At 31.3% G+C, this 17,137-nt stretch overlaps 1 protein-coding gene across 1 annotated transcript; it reads right to left on the bottom strand.

Moving 5' to 3' along the window:
• Window positions 1–8,408: 8,408 nt before the first annotated feature.
• On the bottom strand, window positions 8,409–14,881 carry LOC134711543 (dual specificity protein phosphatase 10-like). Its single transcript, XM_063572192.1, has 4 exons — window positions 14,059–14,881; window positions 11,779–11,925; window positions 11,237–11,422; window positions 8,409–9,463 (listed from the first exon to the last, which is right to left on the bottom strand). Exons 1-4 carry the CDS (start codon window positions 14,651–14,653, stop codon window positions 9,198–9,200), a joined length of 1,194 nt encoding a protein of 397 aa, XP_063428262.1. The 5' UTR covers window positions 14,654–14,881; the 3' UTR covers window positions 8,409–9,197.
• Window positions 14,882–17,137: the final 2,256 nt, after the last annotated feature.

The raw sequence follows: 17,137 nt of genomic DNA, 5'->3' as shown, positions 1-17,137 counted from the left end.
CCCATGTTAGAAAACATAACCGAATACAAATAAATTGTTAGCTTGCGTTAATAATCATACATATTCATTTAAAAGTAAATAGGTGTGTAATTTTTTCATAATTCAAAAATCTACCATGAATGAAATTCTAAGAAAAGGCAATTCTCACTATTGATTTGTAAACAAAAACACGTTAACTGTCATCATTATCAAGAGATATATGTTTAAATCAGATAATGGTAACATCTTACAAAAAACATTCTAAAATCCAAAATATATATATTGTGAATTTAGACTGTCTAATAGCTGTAGTCCAGTATTGAATAAATTGAATTGTATGTGACTGTCATAAAGTGAGAGGTTTAGTTAGCTACAAAACAAGGTGAAATACACTATTTTCTACATAAGATATGCTTGTACCAGAAATATATGACAGTTGTTTTCCATTCTTTGACCTTTTGATGTTACCATTTGATAAGGAATTTTACCTTTTGAATTATCCTTAGAATTCGGTATAGTTTTGATATTTTACTTTTTCTTTAAGGTAGAACAAAACTGGATTATTTGTTGACAAAAAAGAAGATATGACCCTAAATAAATACGAAAAAAAAACCGATAAAACAAGAATCAAACATATTACACAGAAAACTATAGATTTAGCAGCACTAACCAAACAATAAACCGTGGGTGAACTCCGGAATAGTAAATTAACAAGTTTCTGGTCCACGTTATATACAAATCCGGTGATCTATCGCCTTCCGTAATGTCACCATCTAGAAAAAGAGGATGCAATTGGTGTAAATATATCAGTGGACATCTGTGACAAAGGTAGTACATAAAGGTCATATACTCGTATATCGTGACATCGCAATAAAATTTTCAAAGGGATGACTATGGTGTGTCTTCTGTACTATTATTTGTGTGTTTGTCTTTTTATTTTAAGCCATGGCGTTGTTAGTTTATTTTCAATCTATGAGTTTAACTGTCCCTCTGGTATCTTTCGTCTCTCTTTTTAAACATTATCATCCACTTGGAACCCTTGATGTAATAGCATCAATGCAAGCCATAATCTTGCATCAAAAGATATTATAACAGGACACAAAAGCTAAGGAATGTCGTATAAACTAGGATATATATAGTCCATACTCAGACGCTACTCGAATATTGAACAATAGGAAAATTAAAATCCTCTCTTCGTAGCAAAGTTTAGTTCTCAATCGACCCTCATTGTCAATCTCTTGTCGTAGATTCGAGGCAGACTTAATGATGTATGTAGTATTTTTTATTCAAATTCATTTTAATAAATACATTCATCATAGTTACCAAACTTTAAATCATTCAGCGAAAATAACATCATCTTTTTGTGGAGTTCAATATTAATGCTGACTTCTTGTTCTTATTTTGTTTTTCTTGTGAAGCTTCTGTTTGAATTCATGAGAGTAAAATCGCATTCAGTGGGACATACTCTATTATTTGATTCCCATATATATATGCCGCTTGTCTATTGAAAACCAAGTCTCAGAATGTAACAAATATGTCGTTTATCAGAAGATCCAGCATTTTGATGATGTAAGTTTCAATTATCATTCTAGTAGAATCACAGATGTTTTACCAAGTGTCATTTTATTTCTCGTCTTGAAACAAAATATTTGCATCTGCGTTGCCCATTGTCATTTATAAAACAAAGCTAGACAATTTCTTGCAATCTGTATTTGATTATTAAGTATATAATCCGGAATTCAAGTGTAAAGTATGGGGATGTCAAATATATTTACACTTTTGCGTCAAGAGTATGGATAAAATGAAAATGATGGTACGAACATTTTGTCCCTTTGATTTGATTTCATTCTCTTGTGATAGATTGATTTTTTAAAGATTTTATGTACTAGTTCTCTCAGGTCAAAAGTTTGTCACCTTTTGTGAATTCCCTATTATTTCTTACAAAAACACGTTTTTTAAAACATTGTCAAAAATAAATTTGTATATATTTCGTCATCGTCTACATTTTTGTACAACATTTGGTTGATTCGTAGGTCGGTATTGTGGTGAAATTTGTCGCATCATGCTACTAAAGATAAAACATGATATCATCGTAAACGAGATTAATTAGATATATATAGCATGGCTGAAGTTTATGCAAATATAATCATCAATTTATGTAAGAACTGTGAGATAACATACTACATACTTATCAACATCGTTTATTACATAATGCCTACACTTTTACTAGACTAACAATTATCGTATTATTTGACCTGCAAGATACCTTGAATCAGTATAGTATATCAAAAGTTGAGCTCAAAAACAGACAAAAGATACCACAGTAACAATCAAAATTATAAGTCGAAGAAGGCAGACATTACCATGGATGACCTATAACGACCAAAAGACATCACACAGAAAGCTAAGTCCTGATCAATACATACCCCGTCATAACACGGGGGAATCTCGAACGCTCTGTAATAGATGCAGTTCCTGCTCCATACGTTAATTCCCACCGTGTTGTTCATGACAAGCACGAGTCCGGTGGTAAGTAGCATTCGGTAATGTCACAATCGAAGAAAAAAGAGCACGGGATTGTGGTTGCAACCATTTGAAGATATCCATTTAAAATTATAACACAATATTGACTGCTGTACCCCTATTTTTGACATTTTTACCTTCTAGTATTATGTCTGTTTGTTTTGTTTACGCATCGTTGTCATTATAATGGAATTTGATGCGACAGTCATACTAGTTAGAGGTTAGCTAGCTATAAAACCAGGTTCAATCCACCATTTACTTCATGAGAAAATGTCTGTACCAAGTCAGGAATAAGACAGTTGTTATCCATTTGTTTGATGTGTTTGAGCTTTTGATTTTGCTATTTGATTAGGGACTTTCCGTTTTGAATATTCCTCAGAGTTCAGAATTTTTGTGATTTTACTTTTTTCCGTCTGTCTCACAAATATTAAAACTAATCATATCAAAGCGTCCAAAGAGGGGGCTTTATCAGAAGGAAATTTGGGTGTAATAGCTAATGTATAACCAGCAACTCTCTATGAAAGAAAAGCAAGGTGTGTAATATCGATTCAACTCAATCTACTATATATATGTGCTGGAAAAAGTACATCTCCAATGCAAATTCAAAAAGTGGGAAACCATAAATTGTTATCAAAGGTACTAGCTTTATAATTTGATATGCCAGACGCGCGTTTCATCTACATGCGACTCATAAGTGAAGCTCAGATCAAATAATTTAGAAAGCCAAACAAGTCGAAGAGCATTGAGGACCCAAAATTCCAAAAAGTTGTGAAAATACGGCCAAGGTAATATATGCCTGGGATAAGAGCATCCTAAGGTATTTCAAATAATTCAGGCTTTTAGAAGCAGTGAATTTTTAAAAATGACTATTTAATTGATATTCATGTCAACACCGAAGTGCTGACTACTCGGCTGGTGATACCTGACAAAGCAATCGTTTTCAACCAACGGAACTGAAATTGAAGTAACCATTGAACGTTCAAATAGTTGGACTCCTAAAATCCTCTGTTTGGTCACAAGGCAAAGATTTTAACCAACCCTACATAGAGCAGAATAAAATTTATCTGTGGTGATCAACATGGTCACATTTTTAGAGGACATCATCTATATAGTGGAATGTAAAATTTATTGATACTGTTTTTCTTTTGAAATACACATATCTTACATAATGAGTTGTCCCTTCCTTTATAATGACAATGTATCTACCCTTGTCTTATTCGTAGAACAAATTTGAATTGATTCTTTCGATCTGTCCTAAAAATTAAAATCATGAAAACTTGTGTAAAGGGTTTATAGGAAGTTAAATTTTGTATATTAATGCACACAGACAGAGTCTCAGCTTATATATACTCTAACAGATCTTTGGGTTTTCTGAGTGTTTTTAGTTTTCCAAATGCAGCTAGGGAACCAACGATTTTTCTCTTAACAAAAACAAAATAATTATAAAGGATTTTATGAAAAAGTGCATCTTCACGTTAGTCAGAAGCAGATTTTAAGAAAACGATTAGAAAAGAAGGGTTGGGAATAAATAAAAAACAAAATAGAACATAGGTTATATTATCAGTTCGCTCACTGTCGAAAAATAAATATTGCATTTTTCCCCTTCCAGGTCAATAATTGACAGGCAACAGGCCAGTAAAAGTTGCCTCTTTTCTAACAGTAATAAAACATTATTAAAAGCCCGAAATAAAAATGTTGGACAATTGTTGTGCGGTGGCACCTTCAGCCAATCAAACCACTATTGAGATGTCTGCTGTTTTAATTAGGCTGATTTCAACCTTTGATCAAAATCAAATGCGTAGACCTTCTTATACGAAAATAAACTTGAAAAAGACTTGTTGTCTCATTGAATTATAGCACTAGCTTCTCAATTTCATTCTGAAATAAATGTTTTTGTAACAAATCATAAAAAAATAACTTAAGATTCAAAAAACAAATGCAAGCCATTAAAGTATGTGGTTAATAAACTTAAGTTTCTTCTAATGATTCTAAATATAAGCTTAACCCCGTGTTGTTTTATGAAAAATCGGTCGACTGGAATCTTCGAGAATCTTCTCGTCCAATCTCTTTAATAAAAAGCGACAGGAGATGACATAATTTTGTGCATATAGTCAGTATGTATGTCCTTGGATCTACTGATGTGTAGCTACGGTTAGTAACCGTAAAGGTTATTATCCTTTTTAAAAAACTTCGATTTCATGATTAGGCACAGCTGATATCAACTATATTGATTCATCATTTATTACAATATATTAACAATCTACTATACTTCTGTTGTGTGAATGGTGTCGATCGATACTGGGTTCTACAGATACAGGTATAGCTGCAAAAAAAGTCGGTTCTGGTAGCTTCAAATGTTCAGATAGCTCGCCACTATGACAACAACCCACGCATTTGGGATTTTGAAAATCGGTTTACTGTCATCACTTCGATACCTTTAGCTTGAACGAATTGATTGTGTTACGTTGCGATAAGTACACGGAGAGAGCTGATAAAAATGAATAATATACTATGCTAATAAAGGCCATTTTAGCAATAATTATAACAATAAAAAAAGTTTCATTATAATGATAGATAGATACCAACTTCAAACTGGCAGCGTTTTTGTTAAGTAATACATTTTTTTATATGAGTGCTAAGGTTTATTTGTTATCCACTACAAAATCTATCAAATAATTTTGAATATTCAAAAGCTATTTAGGATTTCACTAATATAGGTATACTTTACTGTTAATATCAATGTGTTTTGAAAAGATATTTGATCAATTTTGGATTTAAGTAAAGTGAACAACATTTTACATTTATTTTCTTAACCGAATTTAACCACAAAATACACCTCTTAATAATACTGAACTTCTCTTAACGTCATTATATTTTTCCTAGTTGTCAAGAATATTAAAATATTTACGTTTCTGAAATTTAGCTAGCTATAAAACCAGGTTTAATCCATCATTTTCTACAAGAAAATGTCTGTGCCCAGTCAGGAATATGACAGTTCAGTGTTATCCATTCGTTTGATGTATTTAGGGCTTTTAATTTTGCCATTTAATTACGAAGGTTCCTTTTTGAATTTTCCTCGGAGGTCAGTATTTTTGTGATTTTACTTCTTTATGTTAGTCAATATCTAAATAGAATATGTCCATAGAACCTTATACTCCACTACCACATTCCCATTTAAAGTGAACTGCGAAATCAAGATCAAACACCTATTTAATAGATATAAAAAGATGTGGTGTGAGTGCCAATGAGACAAACCTCCATCCAAATAACAATTTACAAAAGTTAAACATTTAGAATATATTTTTTAGAGTCTTCTTCAAACCTAGCGGCCAAGTTTCAAAATGGTGTGATTACAACTCCATGGTTATCTACCTTAAAGAAAAATGTTAACCTTTCATAAACCACAAATTTAGACGGATACAGAATACAGAACGGACGGACACCGACCGATATACTTCATGGTCCCTAAAATATAGAGGCTAGAACATGAAAAATAAACAGACCATGACATTGCTGATTGTGTCTTATGCGTTTTTAGTATTTTGTGGGACTAAAATATAAAGTCCTGTCCAATCGTCTATTTGATTTGATGGTTTTAAACAATCGCAGATCTAATTTCATGACTGGTCAATCGTCGACATGATTCGCTGGCCTCTCTACGAGTTCATACATAATCGGTGATTTGAATTAGTGGACGATAAAAACAGCAGTTTTATTTGACGACCTTTTCAGTCGGCGATTTGATTTGATGATTGTGTGGTTCTCTTGCGTATTCAATGCTATTTTAAATGATATTTTCTACAACCGCTTGTTTGATTTAGTTGCCTCTACATGCAGTTATGATTTGGTCTCATGGTCTCACATACCGCTGATTTTAATATATTGTATAGTCTTTACAGTCGTTTACTTAAACAAATTATTCTTAATTTGCGGGAAAAATCATTAATACATGAGCTTGGTTTGTCTATGGGGCTCGGTGTAAAAAGGACAAACAGAACCACTCACTTTTAAATTGATATTGTTTAGTGTTGACTTCCAAATTTTATCACACGAAAGTTAAAGCAGTGAATCTCTTTTTAATTATATAGTAATTACTATACCCGATAAGATTATTCTGATTCTGTAAATGTAAATGTACATCCCAATTCAGTATGTATTTGCCTGTCCTAAGTCAGGAGCCTGTAATTATAATTTCAGTGGTTGTCGTTTATTGCATTATGTCATACTTGTTTTTCGTTCTTAAATCAGGCCATTATTTTTCTAGTTTGAAATGTTTTACATCGCTGACTATGCGGTAACGGTTATGTTAATTGTTGAAGTCCGTACGGTGACATACATTTGTTAACTTCATCGTTATTTCGTTTCGTGTTGAGAGTTTGGTTCATTTGCAATTATAACAATTCTCTTATTTTTATGAATATGTGAGTTCGTGCATTAATTTCTACTTTTTCTCTTCGTTACTCTTCATTAAATGATAATCCGTGTGCGTATTTCTAAATAAAGCCAAACATAAGAAAGTAACTGGACGAGACAAGAGAGGAGACATTATATTTAGATTTTGTTGGTAACATGAGCACTTACAAATATGATTTAGAGTTTGAAACCATATAAACTAATGCATACTTATACATGTATATATAGAAGAGTCGAATTACTTCTTGACAGTTTGAACTTCCCGATTGTAAGTGAAAATTATCCATTGGTACTAAATAAAGGCAACAGTAGTATACCGCTGTTCGAAGTTCATAAATCGATTGAGAAAATACAAAATCTGTTTTGTGACATCTTTTGTAAGGCATGCCTTTTATTCGTCATATAACATTTGATATACTTAAAGGTATATAATCTATAGGTATTCATTTGATAACCTTATTACGGTAGATTTCGTATTATATCTTTGGTCCATCGTTAATCCTTATTCAAGTTCAAAATGGAATGTATTTCATATCTTTCGATTATTTTGTTGTAATTTTGCTGTTATATCTCTGAAAATGTTTTCCTCATGTGGATTACTACAAAATCTTTTCAATCTTTTTATTCTTTTATGTCTTTATGAAAATTACTGTTTAGTCTGTTTCAGTGGTATCGATTGACGTTGCTCTGTACTTATACATCCCATTATTGTGTTGTTTTGCCATGGTAAATATGTTTGTTAATATATTTGTTTGTTTTAGAGTGATTAAGGATAACAAAATGTTGTCATCTGTATCCCTATCATTGAAATTGTTACCTATTATGTCTGTTTGTTTTATTCACAAATCGTTGTCAATAAAAAGGAATTGTATGCGACTGTCATACAAGCGAGAGGTTAAAGCTAGCTATAAAACCAGGTTTAACCCATCATTTCGTACAAAAGAAAATACCCGTACGAAGTCAGGAATATGACATTTGTTATCCATTCGTTTGATGTTTGAGCTTTTGAATTTTCCATTTTATTATGGCCTTTCCCGTTTGAATTTTCCTCGGAGTCCAGTATTTTTGTGATTTTACTTTTTTTTACAAAGAAAGCGTTTATGATGACAAATTATTCGTTTTACCGGAGTTAAGCTATCGGAAATAATGTTAACTCGCAAAGAAAAAAATAAATAGCGGGAATGCATATCTCTAATATAGAAGTTGAACTCTCAAAGCTGTTTCTATTGTGAAGAATCAGTGAGTGTACTGCTAATATTTTGTATATATGTATGTAGGAGATGGTCTGTATTATCTCTTGTTAACATTACCCTTGAATCAATTGACGAAGTACCATAATATCGCGACTTAAGTTTTTATGTGAATTTGTCTATTTGGTTTATTTCCTAATGATTCGTTGAAGAACTTTTTTTTATGTCGTTTTGTTCTCGTTAATTTTTTTCAGAGGGGATAGCTAGTTGTATATGGTTTATGAAATACAAATAAGATACATATATTTTTAATTCTTTATTCAATATACCAAACATTATGTTCTTAACAGTTTAAACTCCAAGACATCATAAAACCACTATTACCACAGTGAAAGAGTCACATCTTATCTAATAAATAAATCTAACAAATACACATATTCATCTGTTCCAAGTCTGTCACAAATCTAAACACAAGTGCACACTTTTATGTGCCACAACATCTTCTTCATTTGCACTCACATAAAACACATATATACTCATATAAAAGTTTTACAACCATGTATAACTAGAAAGTCACTACTCTATGAACAAATTGAACTTCCGGTTGAACACAGAAGTGTAGTAGGCCATCTAGTGAATAAAAGATAGATTGTATAAGGCAGTATTAGTTCTATTTCGTCTTCAGTGGTCGTGGGTTTGGCATTTTGAACCATTGAATTATTTATTTTGTTACGAGTCTTATAAAAATAAATCAAATACGTATAAATCTGGTGACAATAATATGAATGATCAAATTGAAACCTGTATAGTTTTTTTTATCTCCTGATTTTATATCATGATCATGACCATGATACATGGACATTCGTTGGAATGTTTAGAATTAAGAAAATATGTTTTTCTGATCAAATACACACGTGATTTCTCAAAAGAGTACTATTAATTCAACTAGAAGTGACTGTCATCATCAGTACTAACGAGTCAAAATATTGCACAAATAATTCTGGTAACTGGTACGTTCGGAATACCCTGAGTTTTAATAAATAATTCTTCCGAACGACACCAACACCAGTATAGTTAGTAAGAAACATCGGGCTACACATCACATTCAATCTCCGGAATATTTGGTTGGAGAATCCTTTGAACTTGTCCCTGGTTTAAACATTGTTCGAATTCCATAAGCTGTCCCATAAAATTGAAATTCGGTGCAATAATGACACGTTTGTTTTTAACATGGCGATAGGCCTCCATGACGTTCATTTTTGAATGTTTTAGGATATATGCAATTGTTGCAGTTGCGGAACGGGAGACTCCCGCTTGACAGTGTACTAGAATTTTCCCGCCATCTGCTCGTGCTTCATCTATAAATATAAAAAATGCATCATGAAATTTTGAAGTTTTTTTTATTTACCAATGATTTGGCCAGTCGTAATAAATTTTAAAGATTGAACTGCGAATGATTATGTTAGTGCAAATTTGATATTTGATAACATTATTTACTTTTCTTGTATGAACAAACAGCTTCTTATATATAACCATTAAAATCGTTTTAGTCTATAAAATTACATAATCATTCCCGTAAGTACATAACCATCTTTTATTCCAACAATCATGACCTACTTCTATACATACAAATAGTATAGGTATTGATTTTCGGTCAATATTTCGATCTAATAAAAACTGGCTGTTTACAGATGACTCATACCCTTAAAGGCCTAGTTGTCGCCAGATGTAACAACCTACAGATATATACTTCCCTGTAGGAATCGATTTCACTGGTTTTACGACTTTAATACGACTTAACCAATCAATAAAATAGAAGCTGGAGATTTATTATACTGAATAAAACTCCAAATCTTTTAGTTTGTATTTCAATTAAGCATTGTAGAAAAAAAATAAAAAGTGAATATTTCTTGCTATGTATTATCTCGTTTGAAAGATTTAACTTATAATTCTGTTGTAACTCCCTCCGTCAAAAAACAAAGAAAAATCAAGATGAGTCTTATTTTAGGATCTGTGGAAAATGTTATTAAACTCTAAAAATCTCACAACCACTCGTAATTATTTAATCTATAGTTTATAAAGTCTAATTTTAGGGAAAGATGTAATTAAACTCTAAAAATCGCACTAAAACTTTTAATTACTTAATGTAGTTCAAAAGTTTACTTCTGTAATAGTTAAAGGGAAGTATTGCATGTACGACTCTTAATTTCAATATTATATAAAATGATTTTATCTTTAAACCTCCAAATTTGTTTCTATAACTTTATTTTAAATTCAAATTCAAACAAATACGATTATTTCGTATGATTCATCAACACATCAACTTGAAAATTGAGACCTTGTATTGAACCGATGAGTGTTCCGCATTTTTGTCAACGTTTAATTTTACCTGGGAGTTTTTAAAATATTCCTTTCAAGTTCGATTAAAGAGCGATTGATAAAGCAGCTTTGGAGGGTAGATCATGGCTCCCATGACTCATGGTCATTTTTAAACACGTGTCATTGACTGGACGAGAATTAGATAAAATGCCATCTGTCGAAACTGACATCCCTCCCCTCGTTTTATTCCAGTTCTTGAAGAATCCCATTATTTACTTTCTTAACAAAGGACGCGCGTGCAGCTTGTTCGGTGACTCACCTACGTGTCAAAATGTATGAAATGTGTTGTGTTATATAGCTTTCAGGTAACTTTCCCCGCCACCGTATCTTTATAATATGAAGGGCTTTCTCAATAAAATGATTCGGAAGCCTACAATAATTTATTTAAATTATTTGATCAATGGTTCCACTCTAAAAAATTGTCAACAGTAGCACTTAAAAGAAAAAAAAACGCGCTATATTTGTTTGTAGTTTAATACAGCTTATGTGTTTTCTTATTCTATAAATGGGCTAAAAGGATGCAATATATTATACGAATGAGTAATTAAATACACATATATTATATATCCGCAAGTTACATGTAAACGGTAATCTTAAAAGTACAAAAAGTTTAAAAAGAGGCGGGTACAGAAGGAGCCTCTGTATAATGCAAACCCTCATTTCCTATATATACTACAGATATATGAAGAGGTGGTGTGAGTGCAAATGAGACCACTAGTCTACTACTGAAATAACGAATTTACAAAACTTACCAATAAATTGAATGGCTTCATCAAAGTATTGGCGGAGATTTTGACATCCACTATCAGAGGCTGGCAGTCTTTTATATTTGATTCCCTGGTTTTCAAAATATTTTGGGATGTTAGATGTGATGTTTAGAATATGACTAATGTTCAACTCTCGTAAACGTTGGAGATTTGATGCATCTCTTTCGTTTCCTGCAATGATAGAAAAAACAAAAACATCAATATTGTGATTTGTGACATTCTCAATTTTGTTATCTGTTCATTAGTTTGATCTTAAAAGCACTTGGTGTATAGATTACCGAATGTTAAAAAAATATCAGCTAATAACATGGACAAAGTGTTTAAAGATCATCTATCTATCATATTACATATTAGTATGTATACTTACTAAGTATACAGTTTGGTTTGACTTGACTCTATATATAAGAATAGGATTATTTATTGTTCGATTTAAGGGCCTTTGGTAAGGCAGCATGACATTAAAACACACAAAACTATTAATACACTTTCATTTTGTTAAAATGATGTACAAGACAAATCCAACTTACCGAGGTAGAGGAATGGTAAAATTTCAGAGGCAGTTGCGGTTTCTATTTGGGGTTCGATGATGGGCGTTGTTGGGCTGTACAGGGGACGGGATTCCTGAGTATTTATGTGGTCATCACTACATTGTGTTCGGAATTCTTCGATACCACCTGAAAATCAAAAATGTAAATTCATGAAAAGATATATCAAGAGTTAACATCAATTAAAATCTGTATCATAATTAAACATACTAGTATTTGAATGTAAATACAAAACTTGAGACGACACTCAAATTAAAGAAATAAGATTTGTACCTATAAATAAACTGTATACTATCATTCTGTATATTTTGTCTGGATCTTGAAAAAACAACGTCTTTTTTAAACTTCTTAAAGGGAAGTATAAAGCACTACAGTTTTGGTTTAATCCGGATCAAGTTGGTGGAAATTCACTAAAACACAACCATAACGTATAAATCGAATTTTAAATAAGAATTAATTTATTAAAACTATATCACACCAGTTTTGACGGTTCAGAACACGTATAGGTATGAGTAAATATGTATTTGTAATAACAATGATTAATCATAATAGTAATGTGTATTCTATTTACACGATTAAATAAAGAGTTATTTAGGAAATTGACATCGTTGGTCACAACCATATAAGTCATACATGTGTTTGATGTGTGTTTATCATTCAGGATGAGTCATGCCTCAGCGAGACACCTTGAACTACCTTCGCTTATAATCAACATATCTGCCAGATGGTAGCTTAAAAAAACCTTTCTACCATATCTATTTATACTTATCTTTGAAGTCTATAGTTAGACCTCCTATCTTAATGTCTGATTTCGGAGATAGATAGAAACTTAAGCAACAAGTGTGTGTACATACGTACTGGTATATTTTCCTTTAAGTTTGAATTTTATAAAAGTTGATTACTAACATGATAATAAAACAGACAAGGAAAATGACTAATTGGTAAACATAAGAACATTAGTATTTTAGGAAAAGATTTAAGTTTCTTAGTTATAGTATCGTCCTCTTCCGCCTTTGAAGTATTATGATTCATTTTCATCTATTTTGAAAACGGATGAATTAGTGAACTGTGGGAAAATATCAATCACATTTCCTTGTAGGGTAAAATGAAACATTTCGAAGGAAATACAATTTAAAACCTCCTAATAAAACTCATTATATAATATCTTATGTTTGATAATTTGTATATATTAAAGCTGCTGTGTCCTCGAGGAGAAACTCGATAATTAACCAGCAGCGTATTATGACAACGAAATCGATTGAAATATGAATCATAACTGAAAACGACATCTGCAGCATCGTTAAATGATCAATGTTTAATATATATATGATATATATACATGGGATCTACTTTAGACTATAAACTACACACTTGTCATGTCAAATAAAATATAAAAAATAAATTAACTTTTTTAAAACTTGGTTAAATTACAAAAAAAGATTATTTGAATCAGATTAGTTTGTAACTTTTCAAACTTTATAACAATTTGTGCAAAGTCAAAAAGTAAATAAAAGTAAAATATATAAATTCAAAATACATATATATATCATTGTATATTTGAAAAATAATCACAAAAATCATGTTTTGCAGTGGTGGTCTTAACAGTTCATTTAAACCAAATAGTTCTATCGGGGACAAGATCGAATGAGTAACATAAATGGCTTGAACAAAAACCACATTCCTTCCTTTGTGAGTCTTTCATTTATTTGTTCACCTTTGACCCCTTTGTATACACAAATTACTCTAACTATGAGTGACTCATGACTAAAACTTGCATCGCTTTGGTTGACCTATACATGGTTCGATTTTGATCCCATTATTTTCTCAGGGGTTATTATATCATGTTAAGATCAACAGATTAACAATACAAGATAAAATCTTATGAATCATGATTTGGTGTGTGAAATTCACCTGTAATACGTAAAAAATGTACATCGGTTTGTAAACATCATGTTCATGATATCTTTATTTATAGTAACTGTATTACAAGGCAGGTGCTTCTCCTTCGTAATATAAGCATCTGGATGATAAATTTTACCAAAAATTAAGAGTGAATTGCAAAGTTTCAAACCCAAAAGATACATTGCTAAGCTCCAATGCATCAGTTCACAAAGACTGGTATACATGTTTACTAAAAGCATCTTTATTTTTTTTAAGACAACATATATTTTTAATAATAATAATAATAATATACATACATACATATACTAGTATACTACTGTTAATTTCATGCATATAAATAATTGAACTAGAAAATAATACCTTTGAGAATATAAGCTTCTCTTCCTTCTCTCAGCAAAGACGCTAGCACTATATGCATTGAGGTTTCTGGAGAAAGTTGGTGAATGTCTTTGGTGTGGTCATCATAAAGAATTATGTCTTTTGACCCTCGTCGTTTAAACATGTCCTTTCCATCTCTGGAAGTCACTAAATCAACAATAGTTGCCTTTCCTTGTTGAAGTCTTTTTCTATTAAATCTGTCCGAGCAGTTCACATTGAGAGCACCATTAATATGGGCTATATTATACGACACAAACGGTCTACAGTCCACTAATAACATTGATTTTGATTTCCTCAGTTTGGTGTCCAGTTCTTGAGGTTGAATAGTCCTTGCTTTTAATGACTCTGTGTTTGTATTTTGCTGTTTCAAGGCACTGCCACTAATAGAATAATTCATTGAGTCCAATCTACACCTTTTCGGTAAGTGATGAAAATCGTCCGTCTTACCACAAGTAAAATCAAAATCTAACTGTAATGCTACTCTTCTTCTGCCCGAAACTATTTCAGAAGTCACGGACGGTGGGGGTAAGACTTCCAGCTCTCCGGATTCGGGCATCGGAATTGATGGAATATACATGAATCTTTAAAAACACACTGTATACAAAAACTTGTATAATTTACAATCTGTATTTGACTATCCACATATTATTTAATTAATTAAGAGTAAATCCCTCTTTGAATATTTATAATTATTAAACTACGTTACACAAGTTATTTCACAATCAGCTGTTTCTTAATTCAAATTTTGTTTAGATAGACGATCCGATATCCTAACGCTGTAATGTTTGTATGAAAATTTCAGCCATAAGATTATCGGTTTTTATACTACTGCCTACGTCACAGCCGATGAGATCACCTTTCTGTTTACAATCTATAAATAAGTCTGTGTTTATCAAAATAATTGGGGCATCCACTTATAAGAATAGGTAGGGGAAATTTTTATCATGTGAGGAAAAATACTTATCTTGTTAAATATGCCGAGTTCAAATTTTACTAAGACAGAATCATATTTTCATTCGAAATTTGAAAAAATAATTTGAAAATTAAAAAGTGCATAATTTATTGCGTCAATTATCTTCATTTAAAAACGACATGCATTCACAGATGTTCATTTGGAGTATCCTACATTAATGACTGAATGATTTTCGATTCGTAATTTTGCATATTGCATGTTTGAAATAATTCAAAATAGAATACAATGGCAGAAAGGGTCATTGTTGGAGCTACATCGTTTGCGATTGTTTCGAGACACTAAAATATAATAACTTATCAGTTCCTGCATTGAAAATTCAATTTTGATCTAGCATTGAAGGGATTCGTAATTTAAATTTTATGACCAGAAACAAAGTTTTATTTACAACATAAATTTAAGATATAATATATATACATATTTCAATTTTCCGTTTTCTTTTTCTTCTTATATTAGTAATGTATTCAAATTGCCTCAAGTATTCGGTGCGTATGCATCCTTTTGGGGTTTGAGTACTCCTATAAATGAAAGTTAAACCGAAGTGCTTCGGACACGCCAAATTGGTAAAGTGCTATTTTTTCTAATAACAAAATCTTGTCCCCGGGTCCTCTCTTTCTTTGTGTCAGTGTGCCAACTTCGCTTTATTTATAGCACATTACACAACCCCCTGTCAGTTGTCAGTAATTATTGTTCTGATGTAAAATTGCCTAATGGGTGTTCTTGAGCATTAATACCCAAATGCATTGTGGTCAAAGAAGCAATATTTCCGTGTATTATTTTAATGAACATGCATTTATATTTTATTTTCAACCGCTTTTAAAGTCTTGTTCTTGTTGCAAATTGAGATTTTGACTATTGGTCCCTATATACAATTTCACGTTTTAAACAGATGAATTAAAACTCGTTATAGGGTTTACAACAACTTCTGATTATAACACTTTGGTCTGGCTTCCTCAACTGACCAATTGTAATGTATGGGCTTTTCAATAGCATTTTGTTTCATCAGAACAAATTTAAACAGTTGAATGTTTAATGAAATTTCTTGTAACAAAATATTAAAGATATTTTTTTTTAATTTTATACTATGTAATTAGTACTAAAAATATTTTTATATTTTGACCATTTTTAGACAGAATATTTTGTGTCCTGCTTATATACATATAAGGACACCGTCAGTTATCAGACTTTACTGCATTATGTGTTTATTGTTGAAAAATGTATAAAAGAGTTTTAAGTGTATTTATCTTTGAATTTTAATTAATGTATTTATTGGGTGGAAATATAACTGAAGGTTGACAACAGATTTGTTTAAAACAATGTATCATACAGATTTTTCTTTGTCATTGAAATGAAATTTTCTTGTTATTTCTTTTTATACATTTTTACTGATTTCTAAGTTATTAATCATTTTCACAACAAGACATCGGTAAAATTTTACTTCATCAACCGTGACAAACAGTTAGTCCTGAAATATGTTAATTTCCCTTCGCTTAGCTGATTCACCATACAAGCCTGCATTTGAATCAGCCCGCATTAGTATGAATAATTTGCTAATTTTGATTTTTTAAAGATTAGTAATAAATTATATAAATTTGATGAAGTGTACAATGTACTCTGGACAGTGTCCAGATTATTTTAAAAATGACCATCATCTCGCTAATATGTAATCATTGTATGAATATATATAATTATGAATCATTTTTTATTTTAATCTGTGTTGATCATGCATTGGGATTAATTAGAACGTATATACAATCATTGAAATATGATTAGTATAAAGAAACATTGTCTACTGGTATGATATGATACCACTATAGGTTACTTGAGTTCATTGGCTATATATAGTAGATGATGATGGATGTCTTTTTAACGTCCAGTGGAAAGTAAAATGCATACTAAGGACCAGCACATGGAAATGCAAGCAAATTATATGACTATGAACCCTGATTTTAGCAATACAAATTAACACGCTGAACTTGATTTTAAACTAGATGATTCATAATGTACCAGCCTCCAAGAAGACACATCAACACATTATTCTCACAACTCCAGGCCGACCAGTATTTCCTCTTACCCTTAAATGCCTCGTTC

Source organism: Mytilus trossulus, chromosome 3, assembly GCF_036588685.1.
Source record: "Mytilus trossulus isolate FHL-02 chromosome 3, PNRI_Mtr1.1.1.hap1, whole genome shotgun sequence".
Lineage (NCBI taxonomy): Eukaryota > Metazoa > Mollusca > Bivalvia > Mytilida > Mytilidae > Mytilus > Mytilus trossulus.
This window is presented reverse-complemented; position numbering and strand designations above follow the sequence as displayed.

Excerpts from the sequence above, each read along its gene's own strand:
- LOC134711543 (XM_063572192.1), bottom strand. The coding sequence starts at position 14,653 with ATGTATATTCCATCAATTCCGATGCCCGAATCCGGAGAGCTGGAAGTC. Across the intron at positions 11,926-14,058 it reads AGAAGCTTATATTCTCAAAG|GTGGTATCGAAGAATTCCGA; the intron begins GTATTATTTTCT and ends TTTGATTTTCAG. Across the intron at positions 9,464-11,236 it reads TGAAGCCATTCAATTTATTG|ATGAAGCACGAGCAGATGGC; the intron begins GTAAGTTTTGTA and ends TTATATTTATAG.